Below are 12,463 nucleotides of genomic sequence, written 5' to 3' on the forward strand. Positions count from 1 at the left end.
CTCCATCACATCCGCCCAGCCATTTCTTCCCCCTCTCGCTATGGAAAGGAGGGTGTGATTAGGGGAGAATTTGGGAGGTTCAGCTGCGGTCAGAGAAGGATTTTCCTGGGGAATCTGGAAACTAGAATATTTAGATCCACCTTCCCCTGGGGCTTAATCCCAAACCAGCCACGTGACATTTGCCAGCAGGGTCTCCTGGCTCTGCGTCCCTTTCCCCAGCAGAGAGCTCCTTTACTGAATGGCCCCAGAGCTGACCCCGCACACAGGCCTCTCGGCACAGTGCCTGCCCCCAGAAAGGGCCATTTTCAGAAGTGCCCAGTGACGCGTTGCTGTTCTGGACCAACTCTCCTCCAGCCACTTCGCCATCGCAGATGTCAGCACCCGAGAGTAACGTTGTAGCCACCCCACAGTTACAGTTTTCAGCCAAATGGGTGTCGGCCAGTCTGGAAATCAGGATTCTTCTGGGTTAAATGTGGAGTTATCTGGGTTCGTTACTAAGCGATTAGCACTTGCTGTTTTGAACGCTAAGCGCTAACGTCACTGAGGCTGTGACTCATGGCTCTGCGACACAGGCTGGGCTGTCACTCCACTCTGCCAGCTCAGTCCACAGCCAGAGGACACTCGCGGGAAGGTGTTTAGTCTTTGCATGAAGGTGCCCAGGTCTGAACTCATGAGGGATCGATCCCAGTGATGGGCTGAACCAGAACCCCAGATCCAACCCCCAACGCTACCTCTGGGCCCATCTCTAAAGCAGCTGGGCTACAAATGACATGACCACATGTGCAAGTGAGACCCCTCTGCTCCTGGGGGTTTAGTGCTGGGGGCATGCACGTGTGCTTGATTTCAGTCCTACCTGTCCCCTCCTCCACGAGAGAGGCCTTGGCCTGGAGGCTCATCCTGTAGCCAGAGCGGGTCAGGTTGAAGGGAGCCGTCCCCACCTCTCTGGAAAAGCAGCCGTTGCTGTCAGTCTGGAGGGAGAGAATCACAGCCCGTTAGCAGCAGCTCTGCACCAGGCCCCGCAGGTGTCAGCTCAGCAGGTCTCTAATCAAGCTTGGCCTGGTTAGTGCTGGGACGGGAGACACTCAAAGAAAACCAGGGTGCTGAAGTCAGCAGCAGGGGGCGCTCTCACCTTGAAGTGAGCCTGACACCGGTACCCCAGCACGGCACTAGGGGGCGCTGTGCAGCTGGCACTGCTGTGGGTGGGATGAGACGTAAAACAGGCCCTGGTCACTCGTGCCCATCACGTCCCCTGGTGCTTGTCCCCTGTCGTCGTGGTAACGCTGGCTGATTCCAATCGGCCCCTCCCAGCCCCCCCCCAAGGACTGAGAGCATTCGGGGAGATCTGCCCCCGCCCAATGAGAGCTGCTGATCAGGACGGGCGGCCCCGTAACCTGGGGAACTAGCCTAGGTCTGGAGAGACCTGGTGGCAAGTCCCTGCTCTTCCGCAGGCTGCCTGCAAGTTGCTCTGAGTACGGCTCCAGCAGAAACCCCCTGCGGCCGCGAGTCTGAGCCCAGCCCTGCTGACCCCACTTGCGCTGCGGGGCTAGAACCAGCAGGTCGACGGTCGGGTCCAGGCACTAGACCCGGGGAGAGGGAAGGGTCTCAGAGCCCAGGCTCCAGCCGAGCATCTACACTGTTCCTTTAGCCCCGCGGCGCAAGCCCCAGGCAGCAGAGCTGGGCTCGGAGACGCTGCTGCAGGGTTTTTGCTGCCCAGACGGACCCTGAGCATCTCCGTGCCTCAGTTCCCCATCTGTACAATGAGGACAGTGAGGCACTGAGATATTGTGGGGAAGGGGGGCCGTAGAAGTCCCTAGGCCCAGCTACATAGCTGCCAGTCCTCACTCCCAGCCTGCCAGACGGGGACCCGGACGGATCCAGGGCCTGATTTGCCTGCACTTACACCAGCTTTACACCAATGTCACCAACCTCATCACAGCAGATCACAGCCCCGCTCTGGCCAGTGTAAGAAAAACATGGAGAGGAGCCTCCTCCAGCAGCATGTCATGTACCTGCCCCCTCCCCAGTCGCACTCACCTGGCCAGTAAGCACCAGGCAAAAGATATCCCAGTACCAGACATTTTCTGATTCTTCCTCCCGACAGAGGTGGGCCTGGACCTTTCCCAGGACGGGCTTCCCGTAAGTGTTTCTGTTTAGCAGAGGAGAGGGAAAGGGTAAGTGGGAGGAGAGGGGGCCAACACCCCTGCCTATCGAGGGGTCCCTGCTGGGGTGGGGCTGGTTATGTGGGTGGGAGTGAGATCCCCAAGGAGCCCTGTCTGGCCATGAGCTTGGGGCAGAGGGGGGCGCAGGCAGGCAAAAGGCAGGTCAGATCCTGGCCTGGGTGGCAGGGGAGGGGAGTCAGGTCCAGGCAGTACCAGCCCCCCCTTTACCCGCCCGGCAGGGCTGCTTTCACACTCACCGGCCGCACACCCGCAGCAGGAGCGTCTCATCCAGCACCGTCACCACGGGGGGCAGCTCCAGGGTCACTTTGATCTTGGGCAGCACTGGGGGGCAGAGAGGGATGGGGTGAAACCAACCCGCGGCCCCGACTCGGGGGTTTCATCGCGATCCTCGGCCTTCGAGCTTCTCCCCGGGTCATGCAGCCCCCACCAACCTGCCAGCCAGGCGGGAAGGGGAAGGGTCCAAAAATGGAACAGGACTGGGAAGAGGCTGCAGGCTGCAGCAGTAGGGTTGCCTGGTGTCAGGTTTTCGACTGGGATGCCTGGTCGAAAAGGGACCCTAGCAGCTCCGGCTGGCACCGCAGACCGGGCTGTTAAAAGTCCGGTTGGCAGCGCAGTGGAGCTAAGGCAAGGTCCCTGCCTGCCCTGGCTCCACACCACTCCCGGAAGTGGCAGCATGTCCCCACACCGGCTACTACCCATAGGGGCAGCCAGGGGGCTCCATATGCTACCCCTGCCCCAAGCACTTGTTGAGGATCAGGGTGGTGGGAGGCAGTTGGGGGGGTCAGGAGCAAGTGTCTGGGGTGAGGGTGGGGGTTGGTGGCAGCTGTTTCAAGGGCAACATCAGAGCTCTTCTCTCCCCCTCCCCCGCAGGAGCCAGAGGAGGTTTTTTGGGGGGAGAGGATGGAGAGGGGGCTGCTGACATTTCCCTCCCCCCCCAGCAACACCAGCTCTGGGAAGGGTGTTTATGTGTGAAGAGCCACTTGTGCTCCAGGCTGGGGGGCACAGGGCAGATGTGGTGGGGGCTGGGCAGAGGTGTGTCTGGGGGCACAGGGCAGATGTGGGTGGGTGCTGGGCTGGACAGAGGTGAGGCTGGGGGCACAGGGCAGATGTGGGTGGGTGCTGGGCTGGGCAGAGGTGGATCTGGGGGCACAGGGCAGATGTGGGTGGGTGCTGGGCTGGGCTGGACAGAGGTGGGACTGGGGGCACAGGACAGATGTGGGTAGGTGCTGGGCTGGGCTGGACAGAGGTGGTGCTGGGGGCACAGGGCAGATGTGGGTGGGGGCTGGGCTGGACAGAGGTGGTGCTGGGGGCACAGGGCAGGTGTGGGTGGGTGCTGAGTTGGGACTGGGGGGACAGAGTTAGCTGCTGGGGGTTGGTGAGATGCTGGAAGCTCCGCCCCATCCAGCAGCCAGCGACCTCCAGCAGCGGGAGCCAGGACCAGCCCCCGCGATAACTTTGGTGACACGGTAACTGACCCCGTCCACCTCCCACACACACTGGGGGAAGGGGGTGGGGCTACAGAAATCCAAAGTCAGACCAAAAGCATGGACCAGCCTTGGTTCTGACTCATGACGCTGGTGTGTTTCAGGCCGGTCATACCGAAATCCCCAGCTCTGTATCTCCCCAGTGGCGCCGACCTGAGACCTCCCCCAGGGCCCTAGGGCAAAGTACAGCAGGGCTGGGGTGGGCCAGGGAGGCTGAATTCCCCCTCCCCCAGGGCCCTACTGCGGGAGGAGTGGGCATGGGGTGGCTGAGGCCAGGAGAGCTTGGAGCTGGCTGGGCCAGTCCCAGGGGTCTGAGCTCCCAGGGACCCTCTGACAGGGACCCACGGACACCTCGCCCCAGGGAGACTCAGGAATCCCCCTCCTGCCCCACGTGCCAGATCCACAGCCTCAGTCGCTGCCCTGGGCCCCGCTGCGCACCGTATTCCTCCACGCTGAACGAGTGCCTCGTCCCCTGCACCTCGATGGCGTACGTCCCCAGGGCTGGCTCTGCAGACAGCGGGAGGGACAGATCCATGATGCCCTGCTGCGGAGTCACATCTCGCCACTGGGCGATGCGGTTCCCGCTGGGATCCTGGCACACGGACACGCCCTGCTCAGCTGCTGCCCCCACACACGGCTTGTCCCTGGCAGCGCCCGAGTGCCTCGTGCTGCCAACGGGGGCTGGATCGACACCCGGGGGCTCAAACCCTTCTCCTCAGCCTGGAGCAGGTATCGCCAGGCAGTCGCTGGGTAAGGGGGCCCCTGCCAGCACCCCTCAGCTCTGACCTGAGGGCACCGCCCCTGCGGGGAACAGGATCCCGAGGGACACCCCATCTCCAGCCTGGACAAAGCCCAGGGGACTCGCTGTAGGGACCGTTTCCATCTCAGTGCTAGGCCTCTCTGGGTGTGTTCTCTGCTCCCCTCCCCCCACGCAGCCTCCCCAATCCTCCACCCCTCCCCTCTGCCCCTGCCTCTCCCAGAGACCCTCCCTCCTCCTCTGCCCTTCCTCCATCAGGCTCCCAAGGGAGCTCTCTGCTGAACTCCCCACTGGCCTGATCATGTCACTGCCTGACCCAGAGTTCAGGGGCTGGGAACATTCGGGGTGAGCGACTCAGGCAGGTATCCCAGCCAGGCCCAAACCCACCTGCCTCCCGGACAGACAGCCCCAGACGCTGCAAACGCAGGGTGGGGAGGACGTACCCCGATGGCACAAATGTCCCCTCCCTGCCCCCCATGCGGCCCAGCCCAGAAACGCCCTGTGCTCTGGGACCCTTTGCACGCCCACAGCAGGGCAGATGGGTCTAGGGCTGGAGTGCTGGACACTGATCACAGCCCAGACTTCTCTGGGATCCCCATGACTGAACACCCCCGAGTGCCCTCGGATGAGCCAGACAGGAAGAGGAGGAGGCTGGAGAGGCACAGACTGACCTGCACGGTCACCAGGGGCAGCTGCAAAGCAAACAGACAGGAGATGGCTGGTTAGAGCAACAGGAAACACCCATCGCTGCCCCCGGGTCTGCCTGTGACCTCCCCAGGGCCGGGGTGTCTCTGGGGCCATGGGGGATCATGGGGATAGCAGCGGGGGTGACCGAGAGAGCAGGGACAGGAAGGGGAGCCCATGAGGCTGGAGCCCTCATACCTCCCATGTCCCCACCCCCATGTTGGCGGGTACAGGGCAGTGGGTGGCTGGTCTGTGCGTGGAAGCAGGGCGAGATGCTGGGGTCTCTGCCAAGGGGCAGTCTGAGGGCCGGGGATCTGCGTTGCAGCCAGTGCCCGGGCGAGGTGGCTGGGAGGAGAGCTGTCAATCTGTATTTCCACACTGGGCCCAATTCTGCCACCTCACTCAGCGCGCACAGCACGGTTAGGCTGAAAGGGCGGGGGGGGGGGTTGGCATCCACAGCCAATCACAGACTGCACTAAAGCCAGTGAGTGCCCTACGCCCTCACTCCGGCTCCATGCAATGTGCAATCAACCCTCTCTGCGCAGTGAAGAGACTGCAAACAGAGGCCACTGCCCAAGGCACTAGGCTCTGAAGCCCAGGGGGCTGCTCCACATGGCTGTTTTCAGCAGGCCAGCACAAGCCCTGCTACTGCAAGTCTGTTACCTGCCCTGGGAGACTCGCCCCCTGCAGCAGTGTAGACCAGGGGGGCGATGAGGCATTCCCAGAATACTGGAAATCCCAGTACTTCCAGGATTGGCGTGGGCCTGTCCCCGCTGACGTGACCTCGCACACTCAGTGTGTGTGAGTTCACGCCAGCAGGGGCGGAGCTTTGGGCTCTTCCAAATGGCGCTCCCCATCCAATAGCAGACACAAGCATGCACTGGACAGGGGCAAACCACCCATGAAGAGGACTGTCCGATTTCAAACCGGATGAACGGCCTGCCTGGTGTAGACAAACCTAACATGTCCAGTGCTCCAGGGCCTGTTACCCTGCCCCTCCCACGCCCCACCTCAGCTCTCACCTTCTGGGTACTGGGAACAAAGTCTTTGTCCAAACTGACGATTCGAAACTTCACTGGAAAGGAGCAGAGGCAGAGGCGGGAATCAGCCCTGGCTTGGTTTGTCTGAGTGAATTCCCAGCTGGAGAAGGTGCCAGCCGGACGCCCTGGGCACTGACGGCCTCTGTGAATCCACAGAATGGGCCCAGCCCGGGCAGCGCAGCGCCAGCTTCCCCCCGCTGCCCTCTGCCAATGAGCCATGGCCCTGCCCTGCCCGGCTGGAGGCTGCTCGGGGAGGCGGTTCGGTGCCCCCTGCAGTGTCTGTGCCATCGGCAAGGACAGGATGAGACCCCCACTTGGTTCCATACAGGCCCACAAACAGGCCTCAGGCTTAGGGCCTCTTCTCCCCTGGAGCCGGGTGCAGACAGGGGCCTAGAAGTGAGAGTCCTGAATCCCCCGCTAGGCCCCCAGCCCAGCCCTGGAGTCTGTCCCAAGGGCCTGAGGCCCCAGGAAACTCCCTCCAGCAGCTCCTGCCTCTCACCTGTCTGTCCCGGCTTGTAGATGGCCTTGTCCGTCTGCACAAAGGTCCCAGGCTGCAGCGCCCGCAGCAGCACTTCCTTCTGCTCAGAGAACTGCCAGGCATCTCCGCGGATCGAGATGTGCAGCTCTACCACTTCCTGCTGCCCCCCAGATGGGGCTGGAACCTGCACACGGGGACCCCAGCAAGGCCACAGTAGCCGGTAATGGGCCAGTCGTGGTGCAGACCCACTATCGTGGGAGGATGGGGGGCAGTGGTGTTTGTGAGTCCCTGTTCCAGCCCCCCCCAGACACAGGAACCCCCATCCCCAGTCTGGGGGACCTGAATGGGAGGGAACCTGGGGTGCTTGATGGAGTTGGAAGCCAAGGCGCTCTCTGTGCCCCCCACCCTGTCCCCACTCCCTCCTGCCTGTCGCTGCTGAGGGATGGGCTCAAGTTCTGTGGCTACAGCTTTTCATTGAGTGACCAGCACTGTGCCCATGGCCAGTCCCCTGAGCCCTGCTGTGCCCGGGGCCTTAGGCTGGGCTGGGGCTGCAGACCGGGGCTGACGGACTCTGTGCCCATGGCCAGTCCCCTGAGCCCTGCTGTGCCCGGGGCCTGAGGCTGGGCTGGGGCTGCAGACCTGGAGCTGACAGGCTCTGTGCCCATGGCCAGTCCCCTGAGCCCTGCTGTGCCCGGGGCCTGAGGCTGGGCTGGGGCTGCAGACCGGGGCTGATGGGCTCTGTGCCCATGGCTAGTGCCCGGGGCCATGCCGATGGCTGCGGGGGGGGGGGGGGGGGCCTCACCTGGAAGCGCACATTCTCATGCAGACGGGGCTCCCGGACCTCTCTCTCCAGCAGGGTGATAGTGCTAGTTCCATTCTTCCTCTCCAGCCAGACGCTCACCCGGACGGTCTCGTTGAGGTCGCTGAGATGAACTGACACCGTCCCGGTGTGTGGGTGGTGGAGCTCGGCTGGGCTCAGCACCACATAGTGCCTGGGGAGGGGAAAGCACCGGGGCAGTGGGGGAGGGGACAGCCCAGAGCCTCCCCCAGGACCGGGAGTGACTCCCGATTTCTGAGTGTCCCTCCAGCTGGGGACAGCGCTGCGTCGATGGTGCTGGAGGCTGATTAGTTTCTCTAACCACAGGGCAGGGGCAGGGCAAGGCCCCCCTGCTTCTTCTCCTGCCCTATCCTGCCTCTCGCGGAGCTGGAGGGCAGGGGCGGCTCTAGACATTTTGCCGTCCCAAGAGGGGGGGTGCTCCGCCGGTCACCAGTCCCGCGGCTCTGGTGGACCTCCCGTGGGCGTGCCTGCGGAGGGTCTGCTGGTTCTGCGGCTCCACCGAAGCCACAGGACCAGTGGATCCTCCGCAGGCGTGCGGCCGAAGGCTGGCTGCCTGCTGCTGTCCCGGCGACTGGCAGAGCGCCCCCCGCGGCTTGCCGCCCTAAGCAGGCACTTGGCACGCTGGGGCCTGGAGCCGCCCCTGCTGGAGGGGCCCGGGGGTGCAGACGGGCTCAATCCCCCTCCATCCCCGGCCTCTTGGCTGCTCGGTCTGCCCAGAAAGGGGCAGCTAGTGGTGCTGAGAGTGAGCAGAGACCCCTGTGCACGGCAGCGGGGGCTGGTCAGCCTGGGGCTGTGCTGAGCACCTGAGCCCTTTGTGGCCAGTAACTGGCTTAGATACAGACCCACCCCCACCCCCAGCCCAGTCTGCACCCTGGGGCCTCCGCCCGCCCTCGCAGGAACCCTTCGGTGTTTGCACCTTGGGGGCACTGCCCGGTTCTGCTGAGACATTCGTTTAATGCGCTGGGATCGTCGGTAATTACTGTTCTATTGCACTGGTGCCTAGAGGCCCAGCCCGGCCTGGCCCCCTGCGCTGAGGCTGGACAGACCCACAGGGAGAGACAGGCCGCAGTCCGAGGAGGTGACAGGCTGACAGGAGCAGGCGGCCGCAGAGGATCATCACCCCATGGCACAGGGGAGCTGAGGCTCAGAGGGTCGGTGTCTGGCTGGGGGTGCACAGGGCGTCTGTGGCAGAGTCGGGCACTGAACTCAGCTCTCCACACCCCAAGCCACTGCCTTAAGCAGGGCCACCTTCCCCCGATGCTGGAAGGGGCAGGACCAGGGGGGCCCAGGAGGGACCCAGCCTCAGGGACTGAGCTCCCAGGAGAGAACAGACCTGTCCCGTCAGTTTCGGACCAAGCAGCCGCCTCATCGGTGCCCGCGGCTGCTTCCAACACTCACCCCGCACCGCCCACCACGTGGACAGACAGACAGGCAGACATGGACAGGGCTTACGGCTCTGCAGACGTCCCAGCTGTGAGGTGCAGGAGCAGCAGCAGGCAGGTTACTGGGCCCCCCATTCCTGGGGTGCAAGCAGACGGGCAGGCACAAGGGGACACACACACGTCACCCCCCTCTGGGTCCTTCTTCCTCCCTCTCTCCCCCGCTCTGTGCTGGAGACCAGCCTGCTCTGCCCTGATACAGACTCTGGAGCCGGAGCTTCGCTTTGATCCGGGGTAAAAAAGGGTCCTGTCAGGTCTCTGGCTGGGGTTGGGGACGCAGCCAGGACAATATTTACCCACCGCCCCCAGCTGCTGGAGTCAAGGCTCTGACAGTTCTTGCAGCTGGAGTCAGAGGATGCTGCCTGGCAAAGGGTCAGACGAGCCAGGAGGCCCCTTGCATTGGTCAGATGGCAGGGGGTGGGACAGGGCCGGTGCAATCATTTAGGGCACTGGGATTTGGGGGGGGGGCAACATTTTCTTCGGCAGTGTCCGCAGCGGCCGGATCTTCAGCTGTCCTGGTCGCAGCCAGCATTTAGGCGGAGGGAGCTGGGGGAGCGCGGGAAGAACCACCGGCAGCAAGTGTGGGGAACTCCCCGCTCCAGCTCACCCTTGCCCTGCCTCCTCCCCTAGCACGCCGTGGCTGTTTCACTTCTCCTGCCTCCCAGGCTTGCGCCACCTAAGCTGATTGGCCCTGCAAGCCTGGGAGGCGAGAGAAGTGACGCAGCGACGGCGTGCTTGGGGTGCTCATGCGCGTAGCAGGAGTGAGCTGGGGCAGGGGGGTGCCTCAGGGCGAGGGCGGGAGGGTGCAAGGTGGAAGGTTCTCCTAGGGAGCGAAACATCCTTGCACCGGCCCTGGGATGGGACCCCTCTGGGGGTGGATGGTGGTGCAGTAGCTGGGATGCTGAGGAAGCCCTGGCAGGAGCAGAGGGGAGGAACTTGCTGAGAAATGAGTTCGTTGAAGTGGGTTCGGGCAGCGCCCCCACTACTGCAATGCAAATGAGAAGAACGTTGGGGTTCCTGAACATGTCTCATGAAAACCCCATTCCCGATCGCGTCTAACATTCCCGCACTGGGACGGCCAGGGATGAAATTTCTATGCTCAGGCTCTGCCTTGGGTTGAATTTTTTTTGTAAACTTTCAGCAAAAACTAATTGTGCCATTTCTGAGAACACGGTTAGCAGTAACACAGATAGTTTTTTCCAGGCCAATCCATTTTCCTGACCATTTTGTTGAGGAGTTCTAGCACCTTCATGCTTTGGAGCCTGGAATTGAAATTTGGCAGTGGGATTGTGCTAGGGGAAGAGAAGGGTTTTTCCTGTTGCCATGAAAATCCACATTGATTTTATAAAGGTTATAAAGTACAGAACATTGCCATTTGCACATGGTCAGCAGAGTGTCTCAGACTTGTTTCCAAGTCACTGACAACTTGGGAGAAAATGATCTTGAATGGTTATGGATCCCTGTCCTAAGTGATACAGCACAAGATGGGGGGTTAGCTGGTGTCTGGGGCAGATCACCAAATCACACTGAGGAACAGGATGAGTGGCCCCTTATGCAGCTATTTATAGAGTGTGGGAAAAGAAGCTGTGTGCTCCTGGATTTCAATGTGAGTGACAAATGCTGGCGGTCTGGTGCTGCCAGTACTAAAATGTCTTTGGAATTTCTTATATATTTTCCTAACTCAAAAAGTGTTCCATCCGCCAGGGGAGTGTTCTATATGAGCCCTCGCCTTAAGAGATAAAGAGGAGCTGATCACAGAACTAACCATGAACGGTAGCCTAGGTACAGGTGATCCTGACTCAATCACATTTACAATGTGCCAACAGATTAAAGTCCAGACCAGTAATATTTTCACTCAGTGATTTGAAAGAGCCTGTTTCACAAAGCTGAAAACAATGATGAAGCAAACCAGCTTGGAAGAAGAATTTAATCAGAAAAATGTGAATGAAAATTGGGAATTATTTAAGAACTCTTTACTAGATGTCCCAAAAGCCACAATCAATCAAACTGGTTAAAAAACTGACCTGGCTCAGAGGGCAAATGAAAGCAGCTATAAAATATTTTTTAAAATGATATATTTCAAAGGGAATAAAGGAGAAGTTGACAGAAATGAATATAAATCAGGACTGTAGAAACTTGATAAGGGAAGCAAAATAACATATGAAGAAATCTATGGCCAGCGGAGTTAACGACAATAAGAAGGAGCTTTCAAAGTATATTAGGAACATAATGAATCCTAACAATGGTACTGGTCCATTACCAAATCAAATGGCAGGATTATCAACAATAATGGAGACGGGATGCCGGAATGGGAGGGGGGGAATGGGCAGGGGGCCATGGTTCCATTACGTTTAGAAGTCTAAGGAGAAGAGGTGGCAGTGGGGGCAGGTCCTTGGGGGTAGTGCCTCAGATGGAATGGGTGGTATGAGGGTGAGGCCTTGGGGACACGGGGCAGTGTGGGGTGGGACCTCAGGGGGAAGGGCAGTGTGGGGGCACAGATTCAGGGAGAGGTGTCATGAGGGGGGGTGGGGCAATGGTTTGGTGCCGGTAGCCCCCCAATTTTAGGGAGCATCCGTCACTCCTGAATGCTGAAAAGGCAGAAAGGTTCAATAAATATTTCTGTTCTGTATTTGGGAAAAACCAGATGAAGTTGTTATGTCATATGAAGGGGAGAACACTCGTTCCATTCCACTAGTATCTGGAGAGAATGGTAAACAGCAGCTACCAAAGTGAGACACTTTAAAATCAGCAGCTCCAGATAACTTATATCCAAGAGTTTTAAAAGAGCTGGCTGAGGAACTCGCTGGACCATTAATGGTGATTATCAGTAAGTCTTGAACACTGAGGAAATTCCAGAAACTGGGAGAAAGCTAATGTTGTGCCAGTACTTTAAATGGTAAATGGGATGAACTGGGTAATTAGAGGCCTGTCAGTCTGACATGGATCCCTGGCACAATAATGGGGTGGCTGATACGGGACTTGGTTAACAATGAATTAGAAGATACTCTCATGATTAATGCCAATTTGCAATGGTTTATGGAAATCAGATCCTGTCAAACTAATTTGATATCTTTTTTGATGAGATTATAAATTTAGTAGATAAAGGTAACAGTGTCAATGTAATTTACTGAGATTTCTGTAAGGCGTTTGACTTGATATCATATGCCATTTTGATTACAAAACTAGAATGATATAAAATAACATGGCACACATTAAATGGATTGAAAACTGGCTAACTGATAGGTCTCAAAACGTAACTGTAAATGGGGAGCCATCACTGATCGAGGGGATTACATAGGGATCAGTTCTTGGTTCTGTGCTATTTAACATTGTTGTCAATGACCTGGAAGAAAACTTAAACTCGTCAGTGATAAAGACTGCAGACAACACAAATATTGGAAGAGTGATAAATAACGAAGATGACCGGTCACTGATACAGAGTTCTATGGATCACTTCGTAAGCTGGGCACAGGCAAACAATATGTGTTTCAGTGTACCTCGGTGTCGATGTTCACATCTAGACACAAAGCACATAGGCCATATTTACAGGATGGGGGACTCTA

The 12,463-nt window shown here is 59.1% G+C and overlaps 1 protein-coding gene across 1 annotated transcript in view; it reads right to left on the reverse strand.

Annotated features, from left to right (window-relative positions):
• LOC127040576 (alpha-2-macroglobulin-like protein 1) overlaps positions 1-9,037 on the reverse strand; it is a 101,928-nt gene extending 92,891 nt beyond the window's left edge. The window contains exons 1-9 of the mRNA XM_050934893.1: positions 8,914-9,037; positions 7,426-7,615; positions 6,645-6,807; positions 6,128-6,180; positions 5,093-5,113; positions 4,103-4,256; positions 2,417-2,501; positions 2,035-2,146; positions 854-968 (exon numbers count right to left, since the gene is read on the reverse strand). Coding sequence (XP_050790850.1) covers positions 854-968; positions 2,035-2,146; positions 2,417-2,501; positions 4,103-4,256; positions 5,093-5,113; positions 6,128-6,180; positions 6,645-6,807; positions 7,426-7,615; positions 8,914-8,978 — 958 coding nt within the window. The 5' untranslated portion in view covers positions 8,979-9,037. The remainder of the gene's footprint in view (positions 1-853; positions 969-2,034; positions 2,147-2,416; positions 2,502-4,102; positions 4,257-5,092; positions 5,114-6,127; positions 6,181-6,644; positions 6,808-7,425; positions 7,616-8,913) is intronic.
• Positions 9,038-12,463: the final 3,426 nt, after the last annotated feature.

This window comes from Gopherus flavomarginatus, chromosome 25 (assembly GCF_025201925.1).
Source record: "Gopherus flavomarginatus isolate rGopFla2 chromosome 25, rGopFla2.mat.asm, whole genome shotgun sequence".
NCBI lineage: Eukaryota > Metazoa > Chordata > Testudines > Testudinidae > Gopherus > Gopherus flavomarginatus.